General features: G+C 39.3%; 1 protein-coding gene across 3 annotated transcripts in view; it reads left to right on the top strand.

The window, feature by feature from the left end:
• The window catches only part of DNAH14 (dynein axonemal heavy chain 14), a 125882-nt gene that overhangs the window by 46202 nt on the left and 58400 nt on the right, over positions 1-21280 (top strand). For all 3 annotated transcript variants that reach the window (XM_053383036.1, XM_053383037.1, XM_053383038.1), the window contains 15 exons: positions 434-608; positions 1164-1253; positions 2692-2826; positions 4257-4469; positions 5004-5073; positions 7383-7600; positions 8648-8900; positions 9400-9508; positions 9952-10181; positions 11265-11381; positions 12187-12336; positions 13335-13467; positions 14813-14874; positions 18495-18673; positions 20263-20391. In XM_053383036.1, coding sequence (XP_053239011.1) covers positions 434-608; positions 1164-1253; positions 2692-2826; positions 4257-4469; positions 5004-5073; positions 7383-7600; positions 8648-8900; positions 9400-9508; positions 9952-10181; positions 11265-11381; positions 12187-12336; positions 13335-13467; positions 14813-14874; positions 18495-18673; positions 20263-20391 — 2263 coding nt within the window. The remainder of the gene's footprint in view (positions 1-433; positions 609-1163; positions 1254-2691; positions 2827-4256; positions 4470-5003; positions 5074-7382; positions 7601-8647; positions 8901-9399; positions 9509-9951; positions 10182-11264; positions 11382-12186; positions 12337-13334; positions 13468-14812; positions 14875-18494; positions 18674-20262; positions 20392-21280) is intronic.

The following is a 21280-nucleotide window of genomic DNA, read 5'->3' as shown; positions in this document are numbered from 1 at the left end:
ATAAGCTCAAATAAATATATTTAAGAATATTTGCATAAGATATGCAGCAGCATGTGTGGATAAAAATTCAATAGTGATAGCCCCCCTTTTTTAATGAAATAAACATCAGGAAGGACTTTCTGACAGTAAGATCTGTTTGACAGTGGAGTGGTCTCCCTTGGGAGATGGTGGACTCTCCTTCCTTGGAGGTTTTGAAGCAGAGGTTGAATGGCCATCTGCCATTGGGATAACTCGGTTAGTAGAGCATGGGACTCTATTCTCATGGCCATGGGTTCAAGACCTGCCTCGGGGAAAAGATTCCTGCATTGCAGGGAGTTGGACTAGAAGACCCTTGGGGTCATTCCAACTCTACAATTCTATGATTCTGTGAAAGAGCATGTAAATCTGTACAGTAACTTATCTAATGATTACTATTATTGGATTTATTTTATAGAAATAGTAAAAAGAAAAAGTTTTCTACATCAGAAGAAACTCTCATCATAACTACTGTCCTGAAAGAAGTTAATTTACCCAAGTTTCTTGCTGAGGATGTCCCACTTTTTGAGGACATCCTGACAGATCTTTTCCCAGGGATGAAAGTTCAAAAAGTAAAGCATAGACGACTGCAGGTAATGAAACATGCAAGCATATGTTTTATTTACAAGGGGAAATTATTAAGCATTGGGCCTCAGATGAAGGCCTCTATTTATAGAAATCCTTCTATAAATGGGCAAAAGATTCCTGCTCTGCAGGAGGTTGGACTAGATGTCCCTCGTGGTTCCTTCTAACTCTGCAATTCTATGATTTATAGAAATACTTCTGTAAATAAAAATAATATGACCAACATATGACCAAAAATGTTGACCACTTTTTCACTCGAATGATTTCAGTTACATCAGGTTGATGGGTCATGATTATCTTTAGCTATAGCTGTCAGGGTGGAGTAGAAGTAGAGACGGACCAAGTCCCTACTTAGTGGTCCAGTATCTATTCTGTTTACTTATGAATGTGCCAGGCACAGTATTTTTCCAGGGCATTTTGTGTGCTGAGGTAAAGGAGGTTGGTGACAGCAACAAAAAATGGTGACTTTTTCTACAATGGTAGAACATCAGCTATTATGCTAATATTTACAATCTTGAAGTATCATTGTAATTCTAATTAATTATATACATATTTGATTTTAGAGTGCAATATCTGTTGCAATACAGCATTTATGTTTGCAGACATGGGAAAATCAGATACAGAAAGTTATACAATTTTACAACCAAATTATGGTAAGTTCTGCAAATCATCACTTTACATGTTTTAATATGATACAGTAGTACATAGTATGTTACACTGCACAAAGTTTTTCAAAGTAAACTTAGATTGCATCAGGAGTGGAGAAGCTGCGGTGCTACAGATGTTGCAGGACTCCAGTTCTCATCACCCTCAGCCCACATGGCCAAGGATCAAAGATTATGGAAGATGGAGGCTATTGTTGTTGGCATCAGTCTGTCTCAAGAAACAACGGAGTACGCCTCTGAGAGTGAATCCAACCCACTGGAGAATCACAGCCCCTGCTGTGGCAGCAGAGACCAGTAACTCACAACTGCTGCCTCCCACATTGTTTTTGCTGTGCTTGCAGCACTGAAGTGACATCTCTGGGACACAAAGCTGGGCAGTGTATATGGAAATCCTGGGCTGCCCAGACAACAAGACCCCCTCTCAGCCTCACTGATGTGGTCCAGAGGAATGCAGAGCAATACATTTGGCACCAGCTTGACTGCAGGAGTTTTTGGAAGGAGGTGTACAAGACACTATCCAACTGTCTTAGGGATTCCACTCCAGATTTGTTCACTCGTTAGCATTTTGTTGTTATCAAGATGTCCTGCAAGGACGGATTTTTCCTCAGAGTTTACTCATGAAGTCTTTCTCATGAATGTGTATAGCCACAAGGCAGCAGAAGTTTATGATCAGAGTTTCCCTTCTTCTTTATGGGCTACCTTCCCAGGTTGATGAGCCCCATCTGCCCCTCATTTCTCTCTACATCATGTGCAGTAACTGCCTTCTTGACCATTGGACCCACTATTGGCCTAATCCACACAATGCACTGGAGATTGTCTTCACATGCAGGTGAAGTCCCTAACTCACCATGAGCTTAGGACCCATCGGCTACCTTCATCTCTCTAGTGAATTAGGCAGAGTCACTGTCAGTCTTCTACCTCCTCACCAGGAAGAGGAACCATCTCTCCATCCCAGCTGTGTCTAAGAATTTTCTTAAAATTCCATCAGAATAGTTGGTCTTTCTGTCTTGTTTGTGTGAGTGCTTTGTGGTTCATTCCTCTCCTATCTTGACAGAGAGGAAATGGTTATGATAGAGATATAAATTTATTTATGTTATTAGTGCAGTTGTTTTTATGAATTTTCTGTTTTTATATTCTTTTCTGTATAGTTCTATTGATATTTTATTTTGTTGTTTCCTGCTTTGGGTTTAAAATATAAAATGAAGAGTGGGTTATAAATACTACTACTACTACTAAAAATACATATCTGGAGGGCCACAGATAATGTAGCTATTTCAGCAAAAGTACTGAGGAGGAAAGCAGATTGATACTCCTAGTATGAAAAATATACACATTGTAAGAGCTTTTAATATTTCTCTGTCTGGTAATCTAAACATTTTAGGGAACCTTTATGTTACAGAGCTGATATTTAAAACTGTATTTTCAGGCTTCTGTTGGTATAATGCTAGTAGGCCCTACAGGCGGCGGGAAAACTACCATCAGAACAATTTTAGAAAAAGCCCTGGTAATCTTGCCATTGGTAGATACAGAAAGCAGTTCAAAACTTGAGGCTGTGTTTCAGGTAAGGTATTTTATTTTACTCTCTTCTTTATTTTCTGAACCTGTTTCTTTAGTATGTTATTCACGTGCTATTATGCCTAATTTCTAATATGCATTAATGTTGGAGCTGAAATATTGGCAAACTAAGAAAACAATCCCAAAACTAGAGTTGGGCATGCATGGCCCTTGGCCTGATTTAAGAGGGCACCAAAATCATGTGTAAAGTCAGGTTGGCAGCCACCATGAAAAACTGGGCAGGAAACTGGGCAGGAAGTATGAAGCGCACTCACATCTATCCCTGCTCTCCTTTTAGCATATTGCATTAAAAGGTGGTGACTAAATATGATCTGAGGCTAAAAAAGTAAGCACATTTCAGTTTATAAAAGATTTAAGTATAATGATATGAAAGAGAGCAACAGCACATTATACCTAAATTAATCTTGGAGATGGAAGAAATATAAGGATCAGTATATGCAAGTATTTGTTATATGGAAAGCAACATAAAGTGTAAAATAATATCAGTAAAGCAGTGATTGTATGCAATGATTAAAATATACCATCTTATAGAATTGTAGAATTGTAGAGTTGGAAGGGGTCCCAAGGGTCATCTAGTCCAACCTCCTGCAATGCAGGAAACTCCACTAAAGCATCCATGACAGATGGCCATCCAACCTCTGCTTAAAAACCTCCAAGGAAGAAGAGTCCACCGCTTCCCGAGGGAGACCATTCCATGGTCAAACAGCTCTTACTATGAGAAAGTTCTTCCTAATGTCTAGTCAGAATCTCCTTTCTTGTAACTTGAATCCATTGGTTCTAGTCCTACCCTCTAGGGCAGGAGAAAGGAAGGTTCTGTTCCCAGCCCATGCTTGTGTCAGTGGAGCACATATAAGGGTGCCCCGTTCTGTCCTGTTACACACTGCCTTGCCCCCATTCTGCCCTCTTCTAGGTCCAAAAGGACCTGTATGTCGGAGATTGCACATCAGTTGGACGCGCCTAAAATGGTCACCACCTGTATTGCAAAATGAAATAAAAACATTTTACCAATGTCCTGTTGGAAACGTCCTGTTGCAAACATCCTATCTTTGCATAATTCACCATAAGAGCGTTCAAGGTATCAGGAATGAAAGGAAAATACATTGTCACGCTTCCATATGAGAGAAATGTAATACATAACAATCAAGAAAACAAATTTATTGAGTGGTGCCCACCTCTAACTTTGCTTTGACAAGTGATTGTCAGCAAAAACTGTCCATTTATGCTGGTTGGCAGTTCAATAGTTATCTATATTCTGGAGGAAGTTTCTGCTCATTCCAGTTTAGTCCAACAGAAGAATCAAATAGCAAGCCAGCCCTGTCTCCTCCTGGTGGGGAGGAGTAACTCTAAAGAGTTTTTGAATGTCATCCCCAAAACAGGATATTTATGGTAAGGGAATGTCTGTTTTTCTTTCCTTAGAATTCTCCAAAGAAAGGCAAGGTAGACACCTTTGTTATAAACCCAAAGTGTGTTAGTCTTGGTGAACTTTTTGGGCAGACAAATCCTAATACAATGGAGTGGTCAGATGGTCTGTTATCATCAGCAGTTCGAGCATTTGCCAAACTTTCAACAAAAAAACCTAAAAAGAAAGACATAAGCACTACAAGATCAGAAATGCAGGACTTGTACACTGTGAGTTTAGCGTTTTAGTAACTCTAATTATGTCACTGTTTTATTGCTTTACTTGAACTTTTGTTTCAGGTAGGTAGCCGTGTTGGTCTGACGCAGTCGAAATATATAAAAAATAAAAAATTTGTCCAGTAGCACCTTAGAGACCAACTAAGTTTGTTCTTGGTATAAGCTTTTGTGTGCATGCACACTTCTTCACACTTTTGCACTTTCCCGCTGTAACCCCTATCATAATCTCCACCATCATCCAAGAGAACATTTGAAAACTCATGGAAACTCTGGAGTCAACTTTCTATGTTTAATTGTGATTTGGCTGAGGTTTAAGAGACTGAATGTATATCTCAGGTTGAAACTGCCTTTGGTAGTCATGGATCCTCCCAGAAACATTGCACCAAAGGCTTTTTGTTTTTGTAATTAAAAACGTTTCTTGCTACCCCAATTCTCTAGGAAGAAAGCTTTCTAATCCTGTATTTAACTTGCCTAACTTCCTTTATAAACTGATCTGCAGTGTAATTAGTTTCATTTCTATTTTTCTAGCTGAATACAGTGAATCTTGCTGATGCATCCCTAAAAAATGAAGCACTGCAGTCAAGAGAAAATATACACTGTCAGTATAAGTACTGTGATGATAAGTATGACAGACACTTCTTCTCTCTTTCCACAGTGATGGGTCCAAATTATGCAGCATCTTGATATTTGAGTAATTATTACTTCCACAGTCCTACTGAAAACTGCCCTGAGCCATGTTTGAATCTTTTGTTCATAATATTATTCATAAGTCTATTGATTTCAAAATATTTATTTCTCGTTGCTTTGTTACTGTATTGTATACAAGCATCTAGCATTCAGTATGAAATCGCTGGCATGTAAAACTAGACAGCCAACAGTTTATCACTCCATCAGCTCTGCTGTGATAGGCCAACCCCACCAGGCCTCCTCTCCCTCAGCTGACATCTGAGGGCAGCTATTCCATCAGATTGCCTCACTGGGGGGAGATAGGAAGCAGGGCAGGCAGCTCCTGCACCTGAATTGTTTCAGCTGGCTATTATAGAAACAACTGTTTTGTATTTTTTGCTGTAAACTGCCCTGAGATCTTTGGATGAAGGGTGGTATAAAAATTCAATAAATAAAAATAATAGTAAAGGTAAAGGGACCCCTGACCATTAGGTCCAGTCGTGACTGACTCTGGGGTTGTGGCACTCACCTCGCTTTATTGGCTGAGGGAGCCGGCGTACAGCTTCTGGGTCATGTGGCCAGCATGACTAAGCCGCTTCTGGCGAATCAAAGCAGTGCACGGAAATGCCGTTTACCTTCCCACCGGAGCGGTACCTATTTATCTACTTGCACTGGCGTGCTTTCGAACTGCTAGGTTGGCAGGAGCAGGGACTGCGCAACAGGAGCTCACCCCGTCATGGGGATTCGCACCGCCGACCTTCTGATTGGCAAGTCCTAGGCTCTGTGGTTTAACCCACAGCGCCACCTGCGTCCCTTTAAAAGAAAAAGAAAAAGTAGAAGATAATAATTATAGTGTGTGTGCAATTAAGAAAGGGAACATAGAGTCACCGCTAATAAAGAGGGGAGGAGAAAACTATCAAACAAGCTCCCCATGGACTGCCCGCCCCAATGAATCACTGAGAAAGAAAAATAGTGTTCCTGCCAAACAGCAACCTCTCCTCGGTCCCTGGACAAGAACCACTGAAAGAAGAGACTCCTGTAGGCACAACTGAGGCCTAGCTTCCCTCACAGCTTGTTTTAATTGGGGGGGGGGGATTCATTGTGTTGCTCTAAAGGGTACTATGCTCTAAAGGGTACTATGACACCTGCCATCAGCAGCAAATGACATTCACCCACACACCTCACAGGGTATAACATACCCTCCAACATTTCTGTGATGAAAATAGGGACGCCTTGGGAAAAGCAAGACATTCTGGGATCAAAGCAGAAACTGGGACAGCTTCTGTAAATCCGAGACTGTCCCTGGAAAATAGGGACACTTTGAGAGTCTGGTATAATAGAAGCAACAGTCTCACTTGATCTGGTTTGTGTGATGTTGCTGCCTCCAGAGAATGCAGAGGACCTAAGAAAAAATGGCTGACCGCTGTACAATGGCCACCCATCCTTCTCTTATCTCTACCCCCTCCAGGGACCAAAATAAAAAGGGGGGAAGCATGGGAACAATTGCTTTCCTTGAATTCCCTCACACGTCCTCATCCTGAAGAAAATTTAAGCAGGGGAAACGACAGGGCACACAGAAAACGTTGACACCAGGGGGACACACCCCATTTTAAGAGAAAGAGGTATACTAGGAATCTAACAAATAAAAACCAGCAACACTCACAGTCTCATTAACATAGCTGTCAACGTTTCCCCCCCCCCTTTTTAAAGGGAAATTCCCTTATTCCAAATAGGATTCCTCGCAAGAAAAGTGAAAAGTTGACAGCTATGCTCATTGACCATTATCAAACTCACAGTCTCATTAACCACATAGCTAAGATTTTTTCACCGGAGATGAAAAAAGACCCGACCTATTCCGACTGAGGCAGGGAAGATCTGGAGGGTAGGATGACCGCTTCCTCTGGAGAAGGAGGCAAAGCTTCAAGACCCTGTCTGTCACATCCAGAGGGAGGACATCATCCTATATGCAAAATATCCTCCAAGGCAATCAGGTTAATAAGCATTTGGGTGAAATAAAGAGAAAGTAATACAGTATATGATAAAATAATAAAAACTGGTATATAAGATTTTTTCTCCTCCAGTTTGATATCCAGCACAAAGAAAAATTGTCAATAGGTTCAAGATATATTTTCCTAAAATAACATGATCATTTTCAAAGATTTTAGCTTTATTTTTTAATTCTTGTTGCTTATAAATGTTACTAGCAAATTCTGACGTTCTTATTTGTTTATTCTTTTGTAGGTGAAAGTATTAATGACTGGCAATGGATTATCTTGGATGGGCCAGTAGACCCAGTTTGGATAGAAAATTTAAATTCTGTGCTAGATGACTCCAGAGTGTTATGCCTTCCTAATAGTGAAAGAATCTACTTATCACCAGCAATCAGAATGATATTTGAAGTGGACAGCCTCTCTCAGGCCAGCCCTGCTACTGTTAGTAGATGTGCTATGGTTTACGTGGTAGGTTTCTTAAATAACGTTTTTACTCATATGATATTTCATACTTTCTTTTAACATTCTCAGCAAAGATGGAAAGTGAAATAAGTGAAGTTGTCCTGAAGGCAATTAGCAGAGACAGGAGGGGTAGTCGCTGCTCATGGCACCATTTATTCTAGGCTACCATCATTTAGGGTATCAAGAAATTTTACCTCTTTGTCATGACTGTAACATATATGTAGCCAATCTATGAGTGGGTAGTTGAATTCCCCTATTATTACAACATGTATTTTGGATACTTACTTGATTTCAAACTTCATCTCAGTATTTCCCTGAGCATTTTGATCAGGGGGATGATAGCACAATAGACTTGTTATTTCTTTTAATGCCCTGGTTAAATAATTGCCTTAATTTCTCTCAAGATCATAGATTCCCCACTTGGAATCCCCATTGGGTATAATATGCTTCTTTTAAATCTATGGGGGGCACCCAGGGAGAGGAAGTTTATTTATGCAGACAAAAATTATTGGGCTAATGGAACTACTTTGTCTGATGCAGCCCTGAGTAGCAAATTGCTGGAATAATGTATGTTCTGTATTAAACATTTTATGTTTTGCTCATTTAGTATTTTCTTGTATTTTTCTCTTTTTTGCCTGTTTTTCAATATTTTATTGAAAACTTTTGAATTATAAAGAAATAAAGTGATATAAAGAAAAAGAAGAAAAAGAAAAGGCACAAAAATGTTAGCATTTTCTTCTTGTACAAGTTGAAAAACTTAAAGAGTAAGCATTTTAAAAACTAGCATCCTTTGCCAATGCCAACCAAAGATATCATCCTTAATGGAAGCCGTTTCAAACATTGCAACTTTCTACATGGACATCTGTTCCCATGTAGAAAATCTGTATAGCACATTTTCCCCAAGACATAGAACAGATAGCTGATCTGTATCATAGTAGGAAAACGTATGTGCATGTTTCATATTTCACAAGCAGAATCTAGATATAAAGAACATAAATATGCAGAAGCAATGTAGAAGCAATTCTGAAAATCTGTTCATTTGTTTTATTGTAGGATCCAGTTGATCTGGGATGGGAACCATATGTCAGTACATGGTTAGAAGGCCTTTCTGAACTATTGGCACAAAATGATATTGAGTACTTATCAAGTTTGTTTCACTCAAGTGTAAAAAAAGGGATGAACTTTCTGAATGAACGTAAGAAAATGCAACCATTCCCTATACATCAGATGGGGATTGTAATGAATATCTGCAGAATTCTTGATTCATTTCTTCAAATAATGATGCAAAAGGATACATTACAACCACGTAAGTGAATGCATTACAAGTCTAATTTTTAGTGATATGATAAATGTGTAAGAAGTGTAATAGAAAGTGTTCTGTGTGTCTTTCTGTAATTCTTGCTTTTCAGCATGTGGTCTGTGGGACCACTGATATCTCTTTGCCCTTAATATCAAAGGTATATGGAGAAACTTCGTTCCTCCAACACAGAATATTGAGGCATTGATGGGTCAGATAATTTTAGAGACAAGTGCAACTTGCACACCACAGAAAACAATTAGTACTTGGTGAATATTTGTAGCTCAGCAATGGTTTAGGATGAGCTGGTTTAGGCTCCAAGTAGAAAATATTCTTGTAATTAAAGTGTAAAATCAATTGTATAGGAAATTATGATTTTTTTGGAAGGCAGCTATGCTAACCACTATACCACCAACGCAAGGAAATTATGATTTTTTTGAAGCTATAGTTTTATATTGGACTTCTTTCTGAATGGGCCAAATGCGTAATGTGATTTGTTATATTAAAGCCGAAAGAAGAATACGAAGCTCAATTACTTTGCCACCAACAATGATGAAAGCATCTCGTAGGATATCAGATGTAGGCAGCGAAATAGTCCCATCTGTGTTGAAGAAAAGGTGAGTGAGCCTTGTGTGCACTTGCTAGATTATCAAAATGCGATGAAATCCTTGTTTTTTTAAAACTATATCATCAAAAGACATATAGGAAATGCTGGATTTATTTTTATGCATGATGCATCATAACTGTTTAGTGTGGCAGGACCTACACTTTGGAATGCCTTGCCTATTGCTATCAAGCAGGCGCCTTCACTGTATTCTTTTTGGTGACTGCTAAAAACATTGTTTAGACAAGCCTACCCAGATGTTTATAAAGTTGATGTTCTTTATAAAGTCAATTTGTTTTCTTCTATTGTTTTAACTATACTATTTTTGTATCCTGACCTTCCTCAAAGGAGCACAGAGCATTGCTAGTTACTAAATCAAATATTGTGCTTATTATTATTATTATTATTATTATTATTATTATTATTATTAGGGTTTTCCCCCCTCATTACTTCCAGGCCAGAGCAGATATGGTTTTGGGAGAAGCAACCTAATAATATGATGATAATGTTGGGGAAACTTTATATATTTGCATTTACCTGGGCTGTTGGAGGAATTCTAAAACGAGAGGAAGAACATGAGGGTGAGACTCTAATTGGTATATACACCAGCCACGATGATCTTGTGTCTGTAACCCAAGACTTCAATTACCTCGTTCGTGAGATATTTGAAAGACAACCACCAGCTAGTAAGCTTTTCCGTTTTTATAATATACTAATCAGATAGAATACATTCTAAATTTATTCAATTCAGCTTTAAAGACTAATGGAATAGTGGAAATGGAAATGGCGCAAGACCACTGTGGTGAAGCTGCAGTTATAACCCCGCTTACATTTAAGTACATGGTTGGGAGTGCAGTGGTACCTCGGGTTACATACGCTTCAGGTTACATACGCTTCAGGTTACAGACTCCGGTAACCCAGAAATAGTGCTTCAGGTTAAGAACTTTGCTTCAGGATGAGAACAGAAATTTTGCTCCGGCGGCGCGGCAGCAGCAGGAGGCCCCATTAGTTAATGTGGTGCTTCAGGTTAAGAACAGTTTCAGGTTAAGTACGGACCTCCGGAACGAATTAAGTACTTAACCCGAGGTACCACTGTGCAGCCTAAGATTCACATTTGAACAATTATCAACATCTCCTGCTAATGCATCTTTACAGTTACTGTGCATTACTGCTCTTTAATTCAGTATAAATGGATCATCTATACACTGTGCTAAAGGTGTCTTTGCCACCATAGCAGAGAACACTGTCTGATATGTGGAGGTGGACTATTAGTAATGCAATTAACATCTAGTCTACCTGGACAATGCTGGAATACTTCTAGCATTAATGCCATGTGGTTGAACACATGAAACAGCTGTATCCCAAGTCAGCCTATTGTTCCATTTAGCCCAATATTGTCAACACTAAGTGGCAACAGCTTCTTCCCTTGCCCTTCTACTGGAGGGTGAGGTAGAAATTTAATTTTTTTAGTAAAAAAATGAACAATAATCAATAAATTTAATAAAGAACTAAATTAGCTGGAGATGTTGGTAACTGCTCCTGGGAACATCTACATGCAAAACTCTGCAGATTAACTAGTTTAAACATGACTGAATAACTGTGTTTGAAACCTGAATGCATCTTACCTGTTAATGCTCATAGAACTGTTTACCCAACTAACATTTCATTTTGTGGCAATTCTACGACACAACTATATCAGCTATATGTTTCACAGCAGATACAACACTTAAATTTGTTTGTAACATATTGCTCCCCTCCCTGACTTTCAGATATTCAGTTTCCATCTGACAACAAAACTGTTTTTGATTATTTTGTGGATTTACGAACGGGAGAATTTGAACCATGGGCAAATTTAGTTCCTAGCACACAGTTTCTTATTCAGAAGGGTAAGAATGTTGTTGTTGTATTTTAGTATAATGTTCCTGAAAGAATCATTTTGTTTAGTAAAATTTAAGGCTCAGATATGCACTAACATTGTGAAGTATTTTTTCATTGTAAGACACATTGTACATACAGGGAAGCAGTATATATATCTTTAAATCAAATAAACACCTGAGTATATTACCCATAGAATATTTATTGAAAAATTGGTTACCTCAATACATTTTTCTAATGGTAAAATTATCTCCATGAATCAAGAGTTTACTATAAACTCTTGCTATAAAGTTCTTAATGGTCCTATTCATAGGTGCCAACTTGAACAAAATATTGGGGGGACCCACCTGCCCCCCTTACTTCTCTTTCTCCCCACACGTCTGTAGAGCACACCTTCTTCTGACATGCACAACTGGGTGCAGGCCTCCCTTCTCACCTCTCGCCACCCTCCACCTGCACGCAATGCCCGCTAGGGGGGAGGTAGTTGCCCGAGGGAGGGAGATGCCAACTTGCAGAAAATATTGCGGAGGGGGCCTCAATATTTTGGGGGGTGGAAAGGACCAGGGCTCCATAGAGTTGGCACCTATGGTCCTGTTACAAAATGTTCCATATACTTTTGCCCAATTCATACATAACACTACATATATGAACAGAGGGCTCCAAGTGGATTGTGCTGTGTGCTCTGCAGCCTGGATCCCAATCTACCTTTCGATCACTGCTGATTTAGACAATCATATTCATATTTCTTAAATTTAAGATAACAAGACAATATTTCAGATAATTGAAAGAAATGTTTTTGTTTTATTTTAAAATTAGAAACTGCAGGTAGGTCAAATCCTGATAAAGCAGAAAAAGACGAAGAAAAGAAATGTGAGCTTTCTACATTTATTCCCAACATTGATACAATTCGGCACCATTTCCTAATAAGCCTTCTTTTACTGAATAAACATCCAGTATTAATAATAGGTAAGAGTCTCAAGTACTGTAAAACAGAATAGGTATTGTTGAATGCCACCCCAATCTCTAAGCAGTGCAAGATTCCATTGGTCCCAGGGTTCTTGTTTCCTTTTGGAAATGAGGCATAGCCTGATGTGTTAGACCAATGACAATTTGATACAGCTCCATGCTTGTCATGGAGGCCATGAAGTCCTGACCTGATTTGAATTGTTATATATTTTCAGATAATCATGAAATGCTAAGATACTTATAGAATATTCATATTTAACATACTTTCTAAAACATTTTTTTTAAACAAATTCACAGGTCCTCACATGTTCATAAAGGGTGTTAGATTACTGTTGTTTCAGCCTGTCAGCAGTAGACCAATTACCAATTACCGGTGGCAGATTTGGGGCTCTCAAATTTCAATGGCGTCTTGTGCAACACTAAAATTCTGTGTGTGTCCCTCCTCTCACACTTTGTTCTCCAGCATTGTTGTGGCGCCCCCTGTGGCGCAGCACCCAGTGCTGCTGAACCAGTTGTGCTACTCCAAAACCTCCTCTGCAGTTAATTTCTGGGCTAATCAAGTCTTTTAATTTTAAACCTTAAACTGGCATGGATTTCCATATCTCTTGGAGTGAATCTGCTTCTCCATACCCTTCACTTACTGAGCAGCCCTTGGTGTATTCCACCCTGCCTTCCTCCAAAAGTTCAGGGCAGTGTAGGGTTCTCTCTCCCCACAGTCAATTTGAAATGAATTTTATGGCTGAGTAGAGTTTTCAACCTGGGTCTCCCTGCTTGTAGTCATTCCTCAGGTGGCAATAGGATCGCCTTTTTGTTTTTGCAGGCAGTTCCTGAATGCTGTTTATTGTGAGTGATCGGTATCCTCTGCTGTTTCCGTGATTTTGTTGCTGATTATGTAAATGTTTAATAGTGATTTTTATCTTTTTGTTTCTGTTGCCTTGAGCACGTCCATGGAAAAAGCTATGGACAAATAAATAAAACAACCTATTTGTTATATTTAGGAGACCCTGGTAGTGGAAAGACTACCATGATTGAGAGCATGCTTCAAAAACTTCAGAGACAAGGTGGATTAAGTATAAGAATGGGAACTCTTTTAGGAGATGTCTTTTATTACAGAGAAATAACAAGAACCAGGTAACATCTGAAGTTTAAAATGGCTATCAGGTGGCCTCGTTTGGACAGGACAAGCCTCTTTTGAACTGTCAATATCCTTACTTGCCCTTTAAAATACTGATATTCTGAACGCAATGTGCTGCATACATTTTGTGTATATTTTAAAGTTTTATTAAGCTGCTGGAGCCCCAAGAGCAGGCTGGCTGGCTTTGTTACTGGTAGTGGTAGCAGCAACTCAGCATTTTGTCAGGGCCGGGGAGGAGGAAGAATGCAAGAGGTGGAGTGGGCCACCAGCTTTCAGCACATGTGGGCACAGCTATTTTCTTTTTCTTTAGATTGTATTCTGGAGGGATAGATAGGTGGTAGGCACATAAACACCTGCTCCGCACATGACCTTTCATGTGAGAAACTTGCTAAAACTTTTATTTTTCCCATAACCACTTATTTCTCAAATACACAGGGCAAGAAATCAGGATTTTAAAGGTGCCACAGAGAGCCTCAGTAAAGGAGGGAGGGAGTTTAATGCTGGGGTTGTCTCTCTCCTGCACTCTGATAGCATACATTTTTAATCTGGCGAGAAGGAAAGGGCGCAAACAAGAGAAAATGTTTGTTCAGTCATGCTAACTTGGTAATACCTCTAGGATCAGATTGGATAGCGCAAGGTGAAAAAAGTGGGGTGGGATTTTTTGTGTAGTAGGGGAATGAGCTGTGTTCTGGTTATGCCATTTGCTCTGGAAACTTCCCCTCCCTTTCTAATTGTAAGGTTGTGGGGCCAGCCAGACTGATACAGTTGTGCCATCTGTGGTGAGAGAATTATATTCCCCACAACATGAAGACAGTTTCTTTTACAGTGGTACCTCGGGTTACATACGCTTCAGGTTACATACGCTTCAGGTTACAGACTCCTCTAACCCAGAAATAGTACCTCGGGTTAAGAACTTTGCTTCAGGATGAGAACAGAAACTGTGCTCCGGTGGTACGGTGGCCGCAGGAGGCCCCATTAGCTAAAGTGGTGCTTCATGTTAAGAACAGTTTCAGGTTAAGAACGGACCTCCGGAACGAATTAAGTACTTAACCCGAGGTACCACTGTATTAGCACCTTACTTTAGGACTTCACTTACCTTTTCTTCCCTCTGCAGCTCCTGTGCCTCTCCCCACCACCATAGAAGTCTGCTGTGGAGCAGATTTGAGAGCAAAGGAGTTATAGGGAGGAAAAGAGGAAGGCAAAGTTCCATCTTCTCAATTTGTGTGGCATATCTTTCCCATTAGAAATAATGGAAGTTTTGTTTTGTAGTACTGTGCCAGTACTGATTAGAATTTACACCTTGCATTTTTCATTTGTGTGGGTGTGTGTTCTTTTACCTAGCTTGATGAGATCTGGACTTCGTTCTTCTGGGAGAACACCACACGCTTCAGCTAGAGAGATATGTATGATGACATTGATTGTTATATAAATTAAAGAAAATATTCAGATTTTTTGTTGGTTTTAAAGATATCATGCTGCACCTTCAATAATGTTTGGAGCAAATGGCACAATTTAATAAGGCAATGAAATTGCTTATGGTGCAGAAGTAAAATAGGTTGTATTGATGACATTCCCTTAGTGATTGGTTGCCATACTGCTCCTAAAATAGGGACAGATTTAAGGCTCGTTCACACTTCTACCTGTTCTATCCTTTCTAGGCACAGGTCTGAGCAGTTTTGCCTTTTCCCTGCCACTTTCCCCCAGAAAAATCACACTTTAGCAATAATTGGAACAAATGACAATGCTGAAACCCCAATTGCCATTTGTTTCGATTCAGCCTTAAAGACTGGGCTCCCAGGGGGAAGTGGTGGAGCAAACAGAGATCTGGATAAGCTCTAGAAAGACCAAGGGACCTCCAAGCAGATAACGCTTGCAAGAGTGTTTCAATCCCCTGCTAGCTTAGTTTATGTAATACAGCAAGGAAAGCTGCTTGGTTTCTGCTCAGACCAGATAATGGAATTGATGGAGAGTTGGGGAGAAGTGAAGGCATTTGTTGTTTATCTGTAAAATACTTTTATTGAGTACATTTTAGTTCCTGGGGCGTCGTATCCAATGGAATGAGTGTTCACCTTGTCGCGAGACACTAGACAGGAGCAAAGACTTGTGGGAAGTAGGCTGGACTCCCTCAGTTTTTCCTCCTGTCTAGACGCAGACAGTACGTTCCTCCCAACTCTCCTGACTCAACTAGGTTTTTTACTAGTTTCTGAACCTCCGATTTCCCTTATTGTCATTTTAGTTTTACAGTTGTTTGTTTGTCTGTGCATTGTGTTTTTTCCACAAAAAAACCCTTTCTGTTGCTCTTTGTTTTGTCCTTCCACTTATTTGCTCCCCCAGCCCTTCCAAAAAAGCATCTTATTTCCATAATTTTACCTCAGTCCCAGACTCACAATACAGAGCAGGCCTCAGCTCCTAAAAGTGCTTCCTTCCACTCAGTCGAATGGTAAGATTATACCGTTACCTACTGGTGAGGCCCAGGTTGACGCTTTATCAGAATCTGAGCCAGAATTTATAGGTTTTACTGAGGAACAGGGACAAGAGCATCATGATCCTTCTCCAGCCACTCAAGGTGCTCTACCCGCCATTTCTCAAACCTTTCCAGCCTCATTGATTGAGCAGTTGAAGTAAGCCCTTATTGTTTCATTGTCCTCTAAACTGCATTTAAACTTACCTCCAAAGAAGCAGCCTAGGTCAAAGGAAGCAACTCATTCTGCCACTCAGGGGAGGCAGTTGGATCTTAGGGACTCTTCCTCTAGCCCACGGGTGTCAAACACAAGGCCCGCGGGCCGAATGCGGCCCGCCAGACCTCGTCATGTGGCCCGTGTAGCCGCCACCGGCCGCCAGCCTTCACCTCTTATTATCACTTTTTTTTTTTTTACACAAGAAAGCCGCCTCTTCAGTGCATGCGTGGCAGCCTACAAGCCAGAGAACGTCTGCCCTCTAGCAGTGCCGGCCGTTCTACACAGGAAAACTTCACTTTACATGCATTCAGGAAACCTCCACTTGTTTTTATATTGAGTCGACACATAGTCCTACAGATACAACCGGCCCTTTGAGGGTGACCAAACTGCTGATGCGGCCCCCGATGAATTTGAGTTTGACACCCCTGCTCTAGCCCCTTTAACTCTATGGGAGAAGAGGCTAAGGTTTCCTTTTCCTTCCTCTCCATCTTCTTTGCTAGAAGCAGAAGTTGATGATAATTGGAGTGATGGTTCTGTTCAAGACGAATCATTTGCACCAGCTTGTATCACACAGACAAGCTTCCAGAACCTTCTTGAATCAATTAGCATAGAAAATATTTCTACACTTTAAACCAATACTTTCTGTACCAAAAAATGCAAAACTGACACTCCCATCCCATTGAGAGCCCAGCATTATTTGGGTCAGAGCCCTAAGAATAATCTTAGCTCTAATTTCTTTTAATTTCTCATCCAATAATTGCTGTAAGATGCCAACAGTCAATGGAATGTTCTTGGTCTTCAATCTGTACAATTCAATGCAATTCAATCTGTACCTTAAAATATTCAATCCCCCATCTCCACTTTAAGATCTTCACAGCATAATCTCTTATCAAAGCACATTCCTTCCCCACGAAGTCAGTATGAAGTAGTAAAATTACTTTCAGTTCCAGTGCAACATTTCCATTAGGAAAACAGAGAATTAAAAATAAAGCATTCAGAGAATGGCCCTTGACCATTTTAAACTTTCTTGGTTCAAAGAATTAGAGTGTATTTTTAGTTCAGCCTTCTATGATCAGCTCTCCAGGAGTCAGAAAGTAGCTCACTCACCAGAAGTAAATTTTCACAGGCAGACAGAGAAACCTTCAAATTTGTGAATTACAGTGGTACCTCGGGTTACAGACACTTCAGGTTACAGACTCTGCTAATCCAGAAATAGTACCTCGGGTTAATAACTTTGCTTCAGGATAAGAACAGAAATCACGCGGTGGCAGCAGGAGGCCCCATTAGCTAAAGTGGTGTCTCAGGTTAAGAACAGTTTCAGGTTAAGAATGGACCTCCAGAACGAATTAAGCTATTAACCCGAGGTACCACTGTATATCTGTCTCAGGTATAGTTGAAGATAGTTAGAGAAAGGGAGGTTTTGCCCATTATAACTCTTACGTGGCTTTTGGACACAATATTGGTTTCTCTGCTCTTAGTCACTCACCTTTGCCAGTGTTCTGAGGTGCTGATAGCTTCTTAGTCTCCCAACGTAGGCAACAGCTTTTGCAGAGCATCAGAGGTTAAATATCCTGTTCACTCTTATCATATCCAAGTTCACTCAATTCAATAGCCAAGATTTATGGCCTGGCTATCATCAATCACCACATAATCATCTGTGTTGGCAAGCTGCTGACGGAAGACGATCAGTCCACCATTTTCCTCCATCAGAAGTCCAGAGAAGTAAAACTTTCAGATGATAACTGTTTCAGTTTACATATTGATTTGGAAAGTGCAGATTCGGCAGGTTCAAATTAAAATATGAGCTGAACAAATCCTTCCCACATCCCTAGCTGTAAAGGTCTTTAAAGAACAATAGTAGCATTTATATTTTGACTAAAAATTAATTGGAGGAAGGTTTGCAGGGGCAGATATTATGGTAGGAGGGCTTACCATTCAACAAGGTAGCTTGAGATTTTCTCTTATTCTTAAAATAAAGCTAAGATGTTGAGCAGAAATATGTATTAAAACATTCTGTATATATTGTGCTCACTTTCAGCTCCAATGTAAAACATTCGGATTAATGATTGCTAGTACCTCTTCAGTCAGATGAATTGATGTTTAGTAGTAGGAAAATTATTTTATTGTTGAGGTCATCCAATCTTGTTGCTTTATAGATAAAAATGTTAAAAACCTCAATTAAGAATTAAGTTGAAAATATTCTTATAGTCAGAAAATTAACAAGTAATGTATTTGACTTGTTAATGCTTTTCATTGGCAAATAGAATAAAAATAGCATACTGTGATAGGTTAGAAAGGTGCTGTTTATTAATCCTGTAGGGTTCTAACTGTTAATTTTGTATTAGTGTCAACCCTGAGCTCACCAAGAGAAGAGCCTGATCTGGAAGAAACATGTACAAGTGGTACTATTATTTCTACGCTGCAGTTGAGTGCTCATACCAGTGCTGCCCAAACAAAGGCTTTGATTCTTCAGAAATTAATACTAAAAAGTAAAGATATCCTGGGTGCTCCACAATTTAAACAGGTAAGAAGTAGGTGAAGATGTTTTGGGGAAGTTTATTAAAAATATACTATGAATAATTCATTATATTATATGTTATATGACAAGTAGGTCTGGATGATATATTGATATATTGTCCAAAACCAGTTTGAAGTCCGTATTGTGATATCGGTTTCATAATTTTTAACCTGGCAATATATTGTGAATCATGGTGTGTGTGTGTGTGTGTGTGTGTGTGTACGCTATGCAAAAATAATGATGTGAGAAAAACCATACAGCCAAGCCAGTGCCTCTACATAGTTCCATCCTTATTTCAGACATTGTGAAATATCGGTATATCACATTGTTTAGCTGGTGATATATTGTGACGTTGAAGACCAAGTATCACTCGGGCCTAATGACAAGTAGAAATTGACAACAAAAAAATCTGTACATCCGCTCTCCCTAACAAGCATAGAACAGGCATATTGCACCACTCTTTGAAGTGTGAGAGCCTTTATTTTGAGGTTACGTGTATTTTCCTCTATTTTTCTTTCTCATGTTGTTTCCTCCTCCTCTTGTTCTAGCATGTACATATTTGGGATTGTCCGGGTGGTTGTTTCAAAAGGAAAAGGAAACCTTTTTAATTTCTCAAATTCCCCAAACCATCCTCTTGCTATATAATGCTAAAGACTTGGTTTTCAGGCTAGCTCCCAGCACCAAAGCTGAGTATTTGCCTTGCACAAGGGCAGAGAACTGGCACAGTAAAGGAGAAAGAGGTTCTTTGTCCTCCCTCTTTCTTGACTTTGAATCGGTTTACTGCAAATTCAGGATGGAGTCAACGAGGCTCTGCCGATCGATGAACAACTACCTTGTGTCTAACACTGCCTTCTAAGAGCCATCCTTTTTGGATATCACAAAGAATATGGCATACTGGAGAAGGAGTGCTCTGGAGAAATTGGCTCAATTGCTGGTATCTGTAGTAAATGCCAAATCTCCTTCCACACTACTGCTTGTTTCACTGGAGACTTGGATACTGTCAAAAGGATAAGCTAATTCCCAGAAGACTTCATTTCCATCTGTAATTCATGTTGAATCGAATTCAGTAAACTTGATTCTGAGGGTGAAATTATTTTGAAATAAATTTATTGGTAGTCACACCTCAACTTCTCTTCTGATACACATAACAAAAAGAAAGATAGCTTTACTTCTGTTTGTCACTCTGAAACAGCAATATGCTTCTGTGCCCATAGGCTGGATGAGAATTCTGTGTGTAAAAATGTCCATATATGCAATTCCCAAGGATGACTCTCTCCATTTGCTCACAGTAACATCCACAAATTATATTGACATCTATTAGGTGAACTGCACGGTTAAAATACCATGCTAACAGTGCTCACTCCATTATGGATGTGCCACTAGTAAGATTACATAAACATGCAATCCACTCTGTCTCATGAACAAAGGTTACAAATACTATTGGACGTGGCAAAGAAGCAACATATTAAGACAACATATTAAGCAGGCAAGGCTTTGTCAATCACTTATTTGGCAAGCTGTGGGGGCACATTCAATAGCTTTTGTTAATCTCTTGTGATAATGTGTCTCATCTACAATAAAAATTTTATTCTAAGGTTTTGCTGTTTGTCGATGATCTGAATGCACCAATAGCAGAGGAGTATGGGTCCCAGCCACCACTTGAGCTAATTAGACAGTTTCTTGATCTAGGAGGTTTTTATGACACGGAGCAGCTTACATGGAAGGTACTGTGTAAATATGAAATTCTTTATGGAATTTTCATTATTTCTATTTCTTGTTAAAAGTTATTAAATTTATTAAATATACAAAATAATTTATATAATACACAGTAAAAACAATCTAATATCCTATAGTATCCCATAATAATATTATGTGCGTAATTTAATTATAGTTAAATTATAATTAAATATTACAACCATTTCAAATAATGTAACATCATTTCAGCAGTAAGAAAGCATCAATTTTTAAACCTTTGTTTCATAAATGTTGTAAAAAGGGATGATGATTTTTACTCCTCAAACAGTGCATACAGGTAATTCCAATTCTATGTTTTTGGGATAAATTAAGAACAAAAGAACACTAATGGATCGGGCCAAAAGCTCATCTCGTATATTATCCTGTTCTCACAGTGGCTAACCAGATGCCTATGGGAAGCCTACAAACAAACTTGAGTATCATTGCATTCTTCATACTCCTGTTCCCCAGAAACAGATTTGCAAAGGCATAGTGACTGAAATACTGACTAGGTGTCATCAACAGCTTTATCCTCCATAATAATGTTTAACCCCCTTTTAAAGTCATGCATGTTGCTGACCTCACTACATTTTGTTGTAGTAGAAAATTTCACGGTTTAACTATGTATTCTGTGAAGAAGTATCTGCATACACATCTGAAATACACCTTAACATGTTCAGGAAATATTCCCTTCCAGAGCAGCAGAAGGAGATTTTGCTCTTGTGGTAGGAAAACCTTTTTCCACAGGAAACAGGCTGTTGTTGGTCTGGTACAGCTTGCCAAAAAAATACATTTTTTTTACCAGAATAGACATGGGCACAGTGAGAGTAACTTAAATGTTAGCTAGGTGGTGGAGTATCCCCATAAGGTACTCAGGAA

This window comes from Podarcis raffonei, chromosome 3, assembly GCF_027172205.1.
Source record: "Podarcis raffonei isolate rPodRaf1 chromosome 3, rPodRaf1.pri, whole genome shotgun sequence".
In the NCBI taxonomy this organism is placed as follows: Eukaryota; Metazoa; Chordata; class Lepidosauria; order Squamata; family Lacertidae; genus Podarcis; species Podarcis raffonei.
The sequence above is the reverse complement of the archived record's forward strand: the minus strand, read 5'-3'. Positions and strand labels throughout refer to the sequence as shown.